The sequence below is a fragment of the Choloepus didactylus genome, chromosome X, assembly GCF_015220235.1.
Source record: "Choloepus didactylus isolate mChoDid1 chromosome X, mChoDid1.pri, whole genome shotgun sequence".
Classification (NCBI taxonomy): domain Eukaryota; kingdom Metazoa; phylum Chordata; class Mammalia; order Pilosa; family Megalonychidae; genus Choloepus; species Choloepus didactylus.
The window spans coordinates 83714230-83728300 of NC_051334.1; the positions used below are offsets into that span (position 1 = coordinate 83714230).

Below are 14071 nucleotides of genomic sequence, written 5' to 3' on the forward strand. Positions count from 1 at the left end.
AACACTTCAAAAGGTAGGAATTGAAGGAAACTTCCTCAACATGATAAAGAGCATATATGAAAAACCCACAGCCAGCATAGTACTCAATGGTGAGAGACTGAAAGCCTTCCCTCTAAGATCAGGAACAAGACAAGGATGCCCGCTGTCACCACTGTTATTCAACATTGTGCTGCAAGTGCTAGCCAGGGCAATCCAGCAAGACAAAGAAATAAAAGGCATCCAAATTGGAAAAGAAGAAGTAAAACTGTCATTGTTTGCAGATGATATGATCTTATATCTGGAAAACCCTGAGAAATCGATGATACAGCTACTAGAGCTAATAAACAAATTTAGCAAAGTAGCGGGATACAAGATTAATGCACATAAGTCAGTAATGTTTCTATATGCTAGAAATGAACAAACTGAAGAGATACTCAAGAAAAAGATACCATTTTCAATAGCAACTAAAAAAATCAAGTACCTAGGAATAAACTTAACCAAAGATGTAAAAGACCTATACAAAGAAAACTATGTAACTCTACTAAAAGAAATAGAAGGGGACCTTAAAAGATGGAAAAATATTCCATGTTCATGGATAGGAAGGCTAAATGTCATTAAGATGTCAATTCTACCCAAACTCATCTACAGATTCAATGCAATCCCAATCAAAATTCCAACACCTACTTTGCAGACTTGGAAAAGCTAGTTATCAAATTTATTTGGAAAGGAAAGATTCCTCGAATTGCTAAAGACACTCTTAAAAAGAAAAACGAAGTGGGAGGACTTACACTCCCTGACTTTGAAGCTTATTATAAAGCCACAGTTGTCAAAACAGCATGGTACTGGCACAAAGATAGACATATAGATCAATGGAATCGAATTGAGAATTCAGAGATAGACCCTCAGATCTATGGCCAACTGATCTTTGATAAGGCCCCCAAAGTCACTGAAGTGAGTCATAATGGTCTATTCAACAAATGTGGATGGGAGAGTTGGCTATCCATATCCAAAAGAATGAAAGAGGACCCCTACCTCACACCCTACACAAAAATTAACTCAAAATGGATGAAAGATTTCAATATAAAAGAAAGTACCATAAAACTCCTAGAAGATAATGCAGGAAAACATCTTCAAGACCTTGTATTAGGCGGCCACTTCCTAGACTTTACACCCAAAGCACAAGCAACAAAAGAAAAAATAGATAAATGGGAACTCCTCAAGCTTAGAAGTTTCTGCACCTCAAAGGAATTTCTCAAAAAGGTGAAGAGGCAGCCAACTCAATGGGAAAAAATTTTTGGAAACCATGTATCTGACAAAAGACTGATATCTTGCATATATAAAGAAATCCTACAACTCAATGACAATAGTACAGACAGCCCAATTATAAAATGGGCAAAAGATATGAAAAGACAGTTCTCTGAAGAGGAAATACAAATGGCCAAGAAACACATGAAAAAATGTTCAGCTTCACTAGCTATTAGAGAGATGCAAATTAAGACCACAATGAGATACCATCTCACACCTATTAGAGTGGCTGCCATTAAACAAACAGGAAACTACAAATGCTGGAGGGGATGTGGAGAAACTGGAACTCTTATTCATTGTTGGTGGGACTGTATAATGGTTCAGCCACTCTGGAAGTCGGTCTGGCAGTTCCTTAGAAAACTAGATATAGAGTTACCATTTGATCCAGCGATTGCACTTCTCGGTATATACCCGGAAGATCGGAAGCAGTGACACGAACAGATATCTGCACGCCAATGTTCATAGCAGCATTATTCACAATTGCCAAGAGATGGAAACAACCCAAATGTCCTTCAACAGATGAGTGGATAAATAAAATGTGGTATATACACACGATGGAATACTACGCGGCAGTAAGAAGGAACGACCTTGTGAAACATATGACAACATGGATGAACCTTGAAGACATAATGCTGAGCGAAATAAGCCAGGCACAGAAAGAGAAATATTACATGCTACCACTAATGTGAACTTTGATAAATGTAAAACGAATGGTTTATAATGTAGAATGTAGGGGAACTAGCAATAGAGAGCAATTAAGGGAGGGAGAACAGTAATCCAAGAAGAACAGATATGCTATTTAACGTTCTGGGGATGCCCAGGAATGACTATGGTCTGTTAATTTCTGATGGATATAGCAGGAGCAAGTTCACAGAAATGTTGCTATATTACGTAACTTCCTTCGGGTAAAGTAGGAACAGGCTGGAAGTAAAGCAGTTATCTTAGGTTAGTTGTCTTTTTCTTACTCCCTTGTTATGGTCTCTTTGAAATGTTCTTTTATTGTATGTTTTTCTTTTTTGGTTTTTTTTTTTGTTTTTTTTGTTTTGTTTTGTTTGTAATTTTTTTTTTCCATACAGTTGATTTAAAAAGGACGAACAGGTTAAAAAAAACAAACAAACAAAAAAAACCAGGAAAAAAATATGTAGTGCCCCCTTGAGGAGCCTGTGGAGAATGCAGGTGTATTGGCCTACCCCACCTCAATGGTTGCTAACATGACCACAGGCATAGGGAACCGGTGGTTTGATGGGTTGAGCCCTCTACCGTAGGTTTTACCCTTGGGAAGACGGTTGCTGCAAAGGAGAGGCTAGGCCTCCCTATAATTGTGCCTAAGAGCCTCCTCCCGAATGCCTCTTTGTTGCTCAGATGTGGCCCTCTCTCTCTAGCTAAGCCAACTTGAAAGGTGAAATCACTGCCCTCCCCCCTACGTGGGTCAGACACCCAGGGGAGTGAATCTCCCTGGCAACGTGGAATATGACTCCTGGGGAGGAATGTAGACCTGGCATCATGGGATGGAGAACATCTTCCTGACCAAAAGGGGGATGTGAAAGGAAATGAAATAAGCTTCAGTAGCAGAGAGATTCCAAAAGGAGCCGAGAGGTCACTCTGGTGGGCACTCTTACGCACACTTTAGACAACCCTTTTTAGGTTCTAAAGAATTGGGGTAGCTGGTGGTGGATACCTGAAACTATCAAACTACAACCCAGAACCCATGAATCTCGAACACAATTGTATAAAAATGTAGCTTATGAGGAGTGACAATGGGATTGGGAAAACCATAAGGACCACACTCCACTTTGTCTAGTTTATGGATGGATGAGTAGAAAAATAGGGGAAGGAAACAAACAAACAAACAGACAAAGGTACCCAGTGTTCTTTTTTACTTCAATTGCTCTTTTTCACTTTAATTATTATTCTTATTATTTTTGTGTGTGTGCTAATGAAGGTGTCAGGGATTGATTTATGTGATGAATGTACAACTATGTAATGGTACTGTGAACAATCGAAAGTACGATTTGTTTTGTATGACTGCGTGGTATGTGAATATATGTCAATAAAATGAAGATAAAAAAATAAAAAAAGAAAAAGAAAAAAAAAGAAAAAAAAATAATGGAGGGGGGTTGGTTAGGGGTATGGGAGGATTTGAGTTTCCTTTTTTTTTGTCTTTATTTCTTTTCTGGAGTAATGAAAATGATCTAAATTTGAAAGAAAATTAATTGTGGTGATGTAAGCACAGCTGTATGATGGTACCATGGGCAATTGATTGCACACTTTGGATCTTTTTATTGAGATAAAATTAAAAATCTCAATAAAAAAATAAGTTGGGGTGATGAATGCACAGCTATATGATGGTACGGTGAACAGTTGATTGCACAAAATGGATGATTGCATGGTATATGGATATATTTCAATAAAAATGAATTTTAAAATAAAACAGACAAGGGGATTTAACATTTATTTAAACTGTAGTCTATATGTTCAAAAATTTAAGTTGAATAAATAAGATTACAGTCAAGGATCAAATTGAGACTCACAGAAATGAAATCTACAGTGCCAAGATGAAAAATACACTGGATGGGATTAAGAGCATATGAAAATTTCAGAAGAATAGATAGGTGAACTTGAAGACTTAGTAAAAGAACTATCTGAAATAAAATGTATAAAGAAAATTTGTCCAAGGTATGAAGCATCAGTAAGCTGAGGGACAACTTTGAGAGGCCTAATAAACATATAATTAGAGTCCCAGAAGGAGGGGAGAAGTGGGGTAAGGAAGGAAAAATATTTGAAGGATAGTGGCTAAAAGTTCTCCAAAGTTCATGAAAATAGATCCAAGAAGCTTAATGAACTCTAAGCACAAGAGACATGAAGAAAACTAAACTAAGTCATATCACAATGAACTTGTTCAAAACAAATGAAGAGGAGAATACATCAGAAGCATCTAGAGTAAAAACACATGTTACATACAGAGGGATAAATATAAGAAGGATAGTAGATTTCTCATTGGAAACAATGCAAAAAATAGTGCATCAACATTTTTAAAGTACTGAAAGAAAATTAGTCTGCCCAGAATTTTATACCCAGTAAAAATATTTTCAGAAAAGAAGGTGAAAAATCCACAACAAAGCCCCTAGAACTAATGGACAAATTCAGCAAAGTGGTAGGGTACACGATCAACATCCCCAAATCAGTATTGTTTCTGTACACAAGCAATGAACAATCAGAAGAATAAATCAAGGAAAAAATTCCATTCACAATAGCAACTAAAAAAATGAAATGTCTAGGAATAAATCTAACCAAGCATGTAAAGGACTTATACACAGAAAATTACAACACATCGTTAAAAGAAATCAAAGAAGACCTAAATAAATGGAAGGACATGCTGTGTTTATGGGTTGGAAGACTAAATATCATTAAGATAGCGATTGACCAAAAAGCAATTTAAAGATTCAATGCAATCCCAATCAAAATTCCAATAACCTTCCTTGCAGAAACGAAAAAGCCAATAATCAAATTTAAATGGAAGGGTAAAGGGCCCTGAAGAGCTAAAGCCATCTTGGAAAAAAAAAAAAAAAATTGGAGGACTCACACTTCACCATCTTAAAACTTATTACAAAGCCACAGTAATCAAAATAGCTTGGTGCTGGCACAGGGACAGACATATAGACCGATGGAATAGAATTGAGAGCTCAAAAATCAACCCTCACATTTATGGTCAACTGCTTTTTGACAAAGGGGCCAAGACCACTCAGTGGGGAAAGAATAGTATCTTCAACAAATTGTACTTGGAAAACTGGATCTCCATTTGAAAATTAAATTAAATTAAATTAAATTAAATTAAATTAAAATAAAATAAATAAAATAAAATGATAAAATAAAACAAAATAAAATAAAACAAAGAAGAAGAAGGAGGAAGAGGAGGAGGAGGACCCTTACCTCACTCCACATACAATAATCAACTCAAAGTAGATAATAATAATAATAAAAAAAAACTAAATATAAGAGTCAGAACTATCAAACTCCTAGAGAAAACACAGGGAAGAAGCTTCAGGACTTTGCGTTAGGCAACGGTTTCTTAGTCTTTACAACCAAAGCACAGGCAACAAGAGAAAAATAGATAAATGGGACCTCATCAAAATTTTTAAACTTTTGTGCCTCAAAGCTGTCACAGGTTTGTCTCTTTACACCTCAAACCTGTGATCTCTGTTAGAAAAGGCCTGAGCCTTATCAGGTCGTGATTCAGTCTGTTTGGGCTTCATCAATTAACCTCCCAGTCATATAAGAGTATAGGGACAGACAATAGTTTAAAAGTAAAGAGCACTCAAGGCAAGAATTCAAATTCAATACGTATTTACTAAAGTTACACATAAGCTTAAAGGAACAAGTTTACAATGTAAAAATAAATTGATATATTACCAAGCCTGGGAGCCCCTGCTCCTCCAGACCCAGCTGGACATGAGATCAGAGAGCTCCCTCCAAGTCTAAGTTGCTAACTATTTATAGAGCCTTTGATTCAGGGTACATTCAATTAAGTCATACTCTATTTTTATATTTGAGCCACAGGTGTTGAACCACAGGTGGTGAACTACATGTGGTGAACCACGAGTGAATGAAGATCAAAGGAGGGTTTTCACAGCATTATCAGAGATTCAAACTTAACCTTGAATGTCTGCAAAACTTTACTGAAAATATTTCTACTAATTAAGCTATGACTTCTGTAAGAGTGATATAACACACCATTTACTTATATAAAAACTAAAAATTAGAAGAGATTACTTTTACTATTTATAACTTATTAGTATAGTTTTATTGTTTTATTCTATAATTAGTCCAACCATTGCATCATATCATGTCTTTTACCTCTTCCTTTTCTGCTTGGGCCTGTTCAGCCTTTCCCTCAGTGCCATGTTTCAAAATAGGACTCAAGGGAAATGAATCATCTGTCCCAGTTATTATAGTGAGGCCATTCCACTTTCTATCATTTGAAAATTGTACTTGAGAATTTTCAGGTAAAAGTTCTGTTAAATATGCTTCTATATCAGAAGGAATAACTGGTTCTTCAGCATCAGAACAGGAAGCATCAGGTGGTATATGAGAGTAGCAAGGCTCCTCAGCTATCTGATGTTTACATAGAGAGAAGGTATCAGCGTCTTCATTTTCAGATTCATCAGTAGAGATATTATCCTGCAACAAAGCACTTTATCATTAAAGTAAAATGACAACCTACATAATGAGGGAAAATATTTGGAAACCACATATCTGATAAGGTTTTAATATCTAGAATATACAAAGAAATCCTTCAACTTAACAACAAAAGGACAAACAATCCAATTTAAAAATGGGCCAAAGACTTGAATAGACATATCTCCAAAGAAGATATACGAAGGGCCAGAAAGCACACGAAGAGATGCTCAACATCAGTAGCCATCAGGAAAATGCAAATCAAAATCACAATGAGATACCATGTCACACTCATTAGAATGGCTGCCATTAAAAAAAAAAGAAACAGAAAATAACAAACGTTGGAGAGGATGTGGAGAAATAGGAACACTCATTCATTGCTGGTGGTAATGTAAAATGATGCAGCCTCTGTGGAAGACAGTTTGGCAGTTCCTCAGAAAGCTTAAGTATAGAGTTACCATTTGACTCAGCAACCCAAAAAGAATTGAAAGCATGGACTCGGACAGATATTCGCACATCAACGTTCATATCAGCATTATTCACAACTGCCAAAAGATGGAAGCAACCCAAGTGTCCATCAACCAATGACTGGGTAAAAAACATGTGGTATATACATACAATGGGATGTTATGCAGCTGTAAGAAGAAACAAAGTCACGATGCATGTGACAACATGGATGAAACTTAAAGACATCATGGTGAGTGAAATAAGCCAGACACAGAAGGACAAGAACTGTAGGATCTCACTGATTTGAAGTTAGAATCTAGAATATAGGTTACCAAGGGAATAACCAAACTCATCGAATCAGAATCTAGAATATAGTATACCAAGGGAGTGGGTGGGTATAGGGAATGGGAAGTTAAGGCTTAAAATGTATAAGATATCTATTTGGAATGATGGAAATATTTTGTTTATGGATGCTGATGATGGTAGCACAACATTGGGAATGTAATTAGCAGCACTGAAATATATATCTAAATGTGGTTAAAACAGGAAATATTAGAATAAAATTAAAAGAAAATCCATGTAAATACACTACACAAACAGTGAACACTAAGTTTAACCATGGACTATAGTTAATAGTACAATTTAAAAATGTGCTGTCATCAATTGTAACTCATTGTCCACACCAATGCAAGGTGTTGGTAATAGGGTGGTGTGTGGGAATCCTGTGCTTGATGCATGATTGTTCTGTAAACCCATGACTTCTTAATAAAAAAAAAAAATGGGCCAAGTACTTGAATAGACATGTCTCCATGGTCAGTAAGGACATTAAAGATGCTAAACATAATTAGCCATTAAGGAGATGTAAATCAGAACCACAATGAGATACCACTTCACATCCACTGGATTGGCTATTACTTAAAAAAAAAAAAAAAAAAAAAAAAAACAGAAAATAAGTGTTGGTGAAGATGCTGAAGAATTGTAACTCCTATACATGGTTGGTGGTTGGTGGGATTGTGAAGCCGTGCAGCCACTGTGGTTTTTGGAAAGTTAAACATAAAATTACCGTATGACTTTAGAATGCTTCTTCTTGGTATATACACCCAAAATTTGAAAGCAGGGACCGGAGCAAGTATCATTATCTCAACTGGTCCCAGGCTGTAAGCGCCACACGGAAAGGGACCAACATTATGTTTGTCCTGTGATGTAGCCCTAGTACCCAGCACCGTGCCTAGCATGTGGCAAGTGCTCAAGAAATATCTGTTGAGTAGGTGGATGAATTAATGGATTAGTAACATAATTTTCATCATTAGCATCCTCCTCATCCTTTTCTCCTCCTCCTCTCCGAATCTTCTACTGCTTATTAGCATAGCGCTTTATACCCCACAGAAAAACTTCAAATGGAGCCTCATTTGACACTCCCATGCCTTGACCCCTTTGCTTTATCCCTGTTTGTTAACCCTCTTTATTGAATTCTTTTCTCTGACAACTTCGACTTCAGCAGCAACTACGTCAACCAAGCTCGCCTGCCTGGCAGTGGTTGTGGGTTGGTGTGGGGGCCTGGGGGCGGGGCGGGGTCACCTCCGTCGCACAGCTCGACTGCGCCTGCGTAGGCTGCGGCAAAGCTGAGTACTCTGACGCTTGCGGACTTTGCCCTGCTGGCGCTCGAGTTGGAAGATCAGTCTTCTCACCAGCTCTCACTCCAGATCCGCCCAGCTGCTAGGTCTCCGGCTTCAGCTTTGTGCAGAGGTATAGACACGCTTATCGTTCTCTCTGCCACTGATCGCCGACCTCCAGTTTCCGCTCCTTTCTCTTGGAACCATGTCTCCTGTAAGCAAGAATGAGCACCACTGCAGTGCAGAGACCACTGCAGATTACAGGGACTGCCGGGGTGAAATGCAGGCTCCTAACGCCTCTGGGTCCCCCACCTTTATGGTACTCCTCGACACCCCCCAGGGACCCAGCGACCCCCAGGTCCCAATCGAACTTCAGGGTGCCAGTCCTTTTCAGGCCGCTCGGGGCCCAAACAACCTCGATGTCCTGATCGACGAGCAGTCCCGACGTTTGGGGGCGCTCAAGGTCCACGACCCTCTGGAAGACAGGTCGATTGCTTTGGTGAATTTCATGCAAATGAAAAGCCAAATCGCGGGGTCCATCCAGCAGACAGAGATGCTGGAGTTCCTCAGAGAATACTCAGATCAGTTCCCTGAGATCCTCAGACGAGCCTCTGCTCACCTGGATCGAGTGTTTGGATTGAATCTTAGGGTTCTTGATCCCCAGGCCCACACCTACAATCTGAACAGCAAACAGGGTCCTCAGACCATCCACCTGAAGGCAGAGTCCTTGGACATGCCCAAGGCAGGTCTCTTGGCCCTTGTCCTGGGCCACATCCTCCTGAATGGCAACCGGGCAAGAGAGGCCTCCATTTGGGACCTGCTGCTAAAGATTGGTGTGTTGGATGATCCCCAGAGGATCAACAACCTCTTGGTGAACACAAGGAACCTCCTCACTACTGACTTCGTGTGCATGCAGTTCTTGGAGTACTGGCCAGTGTATGGCACTAATCCCCTCGAATTTGAGTTCTTATGGGGCTCTAGAGCCCACAGGGAAATCACAAAGATGGAAGCCCTGAAGTTTGTGGCAGAGGCCCATGATGAAGAACCCTGGAGCTGACCAGAGGAATATAACAAGGCCCTGGAGGCTGACAGGGCCAAAGAAAGAAGCCAGGCTGCTGGCTTAGAGTTCTGGTCAGAGGATATTATGAATGATAAGGCAAATGATTTGGTCCAGTTGGCCATTAATGTCACCGAGGAGCTGCTCCCTATACATCAGGATGAGCTATTGGCTTACGCTGGCAAAGAATTTGAGGACGTGTTCTCGAATATCCTCAGTCGAGCTACTCTAATCCTTGACCTATTCTATGGGTTTTGTCTGATTGAGGTTGATACCAGTGAGCACATCTACCTTCTCATCCAACAACCAGAATCAGAAGAAGAGCAAATGATGCTAGAGAGCCTGGGCAGACCCACTCAAGAATATGTGATGCCAGTCCTGGGTTTAATCTTTCTGATGGGCAACCATGTCAAAGAAGCCAACATCTGGAACTTACTTCGGAGATTTGGAGTAGATGTAGGGAGAAAGCATGCCATCACCTGTAAGCTTATGAGACAGCGTTACCTGGAATGCAGGCCACTGTCCTATTCTAATCCAGTTGAATATGAGCTTCTGTGGGGTCCTCGAGCTCACCTTGAAACCACCAAAATGAAAGCCTTGGAGTATATGGCCAGGCTTTACAGAAAGCGACCACAGGACTGGCCAGAGCAATATAGGGAGGCTGTTGAAGATGAGGAGGCCAGAGCCACATGTGAGGCAACTGCCATGCTCTTCTTTGGTACCGTGTGAAGTACCTCTGAAGAGGAAGATATATCTCTTCATTTGGGTTGCATTAGTAAAAAGGGCCCCAGGGAAATGGGCACTGGGCCCCCAATTCAGAAGTTGGGCAGCGGTGGGTTACGGAGTATATGTTGTGCTTGCTATTTGTTCCAGTTCTAATAATATTTCCTTCCTTTTAATATATGGCTGGATTAGGTTCATGATCAGTGTTTATAAATGAAATCATCTCTGTCTTGTTTCAGTATAAAAGTTAAGATGGCTGCATAAAATGTATTGGTAATATTTACATTTTGTTCTATGATGTGGTGGAGGGCAAATGAGTTAATTCAGTTTGTTCTTGACATATGTGTCAAACTGTTTCTTGGCAGCTTGAATTAATCAGTAAAATGGCCTGCCTACAGGAGTTAAATAACAATACACACAGCAGAAACAAATAAACACAAAACCACTGACCTCTAGTTGTCCTCCCTTTGTGTCTACTGTTGTGTAAAATAAAATACTGACATTTACCTGTATTTGCTTTCCTGTTCTGGAGTTTAGTGAAAACTAAAAGCATAATGAATTAGACATAGTGCTTATGCACTCATTTATTCAACAAACATGTATTAAGTGCCTGCTATGCTCTGAGCACACTATGAGCTGGGAACATAAGGATGAAGAAGACCCAGCCACACACCATGAAAGTAAACCAGAAATTTTATTATGCTGTGGCAAGTGGTATAATAGAGGTAAGCTCAGATGCTTTGGGAGTCCATAGGAATAACTCCTAACTAAACTTTAGGCACAGGGTGGGAGCGGTGGAGAAAGTGATGAGGTCCAAGGAGGGTTGGGGAAGAGGCTGTGGTGTCAAGCAGGGGATGGGTGGGAGAGTGGTCAGCAGTGATGGTGGGTAGGATGAGGTGGTATGTAGGGCTGGGGATAAAGTATGCTTTAGTGATACTTATTGTGAGATTTGTGGTTGAAGAGAGAGAGGACGGGACTGTTTGAGACGGGGGCTGGACATAAAACAGCTTTGGGGAATTTGAAAGTAGCTCAGAAAGACTGAAGGTTGAGTTCAAGAGGGAAGTGAGAAACATGAACCTGTGGTAAGTTGAGTTCAAGAGGGAAGTGGGAGATGAGCCAAGGGCCCACATCCTCAGAGTGGTCCTTGATAATCAACAATGGCTCTCCGTTGTCTTGGATGTTGGGTCAGAGGGCACAGTCCACCTGAGAAACTTTACACGGGATCCTGCCTCTGCCAGCTCAGGTTATTTCATTGACAAAACTATTAAGGTAAGTAATCCTATTTTGACTCTCTATCCTAATTCCTCTCGCAGTTTCTAACCTGACTCACGACTTCCCCAAGCCTTCCCTAGAAAACCGGAAGGTAGCAATGCCTGAGAGGGAAGCGTGTCACAGAGATGGGTATTATATCAAAATTCACCTATGATTGGGGGGAGGGGGCGGCGAGAAGCGCTGCATACAAGTGAACTGGATGTTTCCTTACCTCCAGGCACCTGCAAGCTTTCTGCCCTCTTCATCCATTTCATAACCAGGGGCTACCTCCAACCGCCACCTCCTATCACGTGTGGAAGAATTGGAAGACTTTGTTCACATATTTTTGCTCAAGAAGAGAAAGACACAACCGTCTCGCCGGGGTAAAGGGCGGGGAAAAAGTTACCCTTTGGTCCCCTAAGTCACGCCGCTGTGCACAAGCCTAAGTTGCCTGCTTGGAAAGGCCACTGCGCAGGCGCACTACGCGGTTGCTAGGGAGACAGAGCCCCCACTTGTGTCTCAGAGTTCTACCCCAAAGCAGCATTCCGAGAACTGAATGCTAAGGCAGGATTTCCGGTGACGAGAAAATGAATGACTAAAGAGGCTGAGTTGAAGGGAGTTCTGGAAAATGAGATGGGGGTGGGGTGGGGTAGGGTTTTGAAGCGGGAGAGTATACAACCATTTACTAAAAATCTAGGACCTTGGAGTAGGGTCCTGCCTGCGGGCCAAACCGCGAGCCTCTCATCCTTCAGCCTTCTTGAACCCTTAACCTGTACGTGCTCGCGGGGTGGGGGATGGGGAAGAGTTGGGGAGGAAGGCAAGTAGATTAAGGTGCTAAACTTTTCTTGCCCTGATGTTTTGAGATGGGTGGGTTTCTGGGTGCTCGAGCACACCAGTTCTTCTGGGGGCACCAGGAGAGAGAAATCTGCCAAGGGGACGGCATAGGGTCTGGATCAATAATAATCAAAGCTGCCAATTTTTTAGTGCTAAATATGTGCTAGGCAGTGTTCTGGGTTCTTCACCTGCTTTATCTCTAATCTTCCCACCAGTTCTCCAAGAAGCATCTTCATGGTCCCATTTGACACTACAGCAAACCGTGCCTTCAGTAATATGCCCAAAGTGACACAGCCTGTCAATGAGAGCTGGGACTGGAGTCCAAGGTTGCCTTCTGCTATTGTCCACACTGTTTCCAGTGCATTGCATCACAGGCCTCCTTCGAGGCTTTTCTATGTCCCCACTCGAATTTGTTGACTTTCAGGAGATAACAAAGAAGCACTCTGTGGCTAGGATTGGAGGGGTAAGAAGAAAGCTCGCAGATGGAGGATGAAAGTGAGGCAAAATTTCTCTAGGCTTTTCCCTGTTCCGTCACATGAGCGCTGTCTAGGTGTAGAATATGCATTACTGTCCAATCTCCCTTCCCCGCTCTGAGAGGCTTCCCAATCTGCTCTCTTCCACAAGCCTCTAGCCTTATCTGCTGTGTTAGGCAATGTTGTCTGCAATCCTGAAAGAATGATGACCTGACAGAGTTCTTGCCTTGTCCAAGGGAGCTTGGGATGCAAGAACATAAGGGGGAAATAGTCCCTGTGTCACAGATAAAGTTTCCCAGAAGTGAAAAGGCTGAGGCTTGTGGGGCACATACCCATAATGAAGGAGAGGATGTGGTCTCTCTGGCTACAGCCATTCCTGTGCAGACCAAGAGAGGCCTGGGTATGCTCCTTCCTTCAGGCTTCAACATAGAATTAGCACCCTGTGGGAGAAACATTTGAGGGTGGAAGTGGGTGTCTGGTAAGCAAGATTTAAAGAGGATGCTGTGCAAATTGCTCCTGTGTACAACCATCATTAAGCCTTTTGAACACTGAATCAAATGTCTCTGTTTTCTGAGTGAATTCATCTGGAAAACAAAGGTCTGAGTTCTTTTACAGACTCTGTGGGCCATCAATACCCATCAAGTATCAAAGTTTTGACCAAGTTAGGGCTTATATGTAAAATGGGTGTTGGTTAGATATGGGTATAAATATACTTCATCAGCCTCTACATCCAGTGCCATGCAGAATCCCTTTTGACCTATGATGGGGATCCTTCCTGGTGAGAGAACCTTGAGAACACATGCACGTTCAGTTCCTGAGGCCCAGGGCTGCCCTCTTTCAGAGCAGATGGGTGGTGTTTTGTGTTTTTGTTTCCTAGCTGCTAAAACAAATACCATACAATGGGTTGGCTTAAAAACAGGAATTTATTGGCTCAGGGATTCATGGGCTAGAAAGCTTGCTTCTCGTGGGGGTTGGTATCTCCTGGCTGGCCAGCAATTTTTGGAGTTCCTAAGCTTTTCCGTCACAAGGTAATGCACATGGCGGCACCTCCTTTCTCCTCTGAGTTCCGTTGACTTCCAGCTTCTGGCTGCTCCCCGTGGTTTCTCTCTCTATCTGACTATCACTATGCTTATAAAGGACTCTAGAAATCCGGATTAAAGCCCAACCTGATTCAGTTGGGCCACACCCTAACTGAAGTAACATCTTGAAGGTAT

At 41.3% G+C, this 14071-nt stretch overlaps 1 protein-coding gene and 1 pseudogene across 1 annotated transcript; one reads left to right on the top strand and one right to left on the bottom strand.

Moving 5' to 3' along the window:
- LOC119522214 overlaps nt 1-13274 on the bottom strand; it is a 71490-nt pseudogene extending 58216 nt beyond the window's left edge.
- On the top strand, nt 8558-10751 carry LOC119523633 (melanoma-associated antigen E2-like). The gene has a single exon (XM_037822435.1). The coding sequence runs from the start codon at nt 8725-8727 to the stop codon at nt 9574-9576; it is 852 nt and encodes a 283-aa protein (XP_037678363.1). The 5' UTR covers nt 8558-8724; the 3' UTR covers nt 9577-10751.
- Nucleotides 13275-14071: the final 797 nt, after the last annotated feature.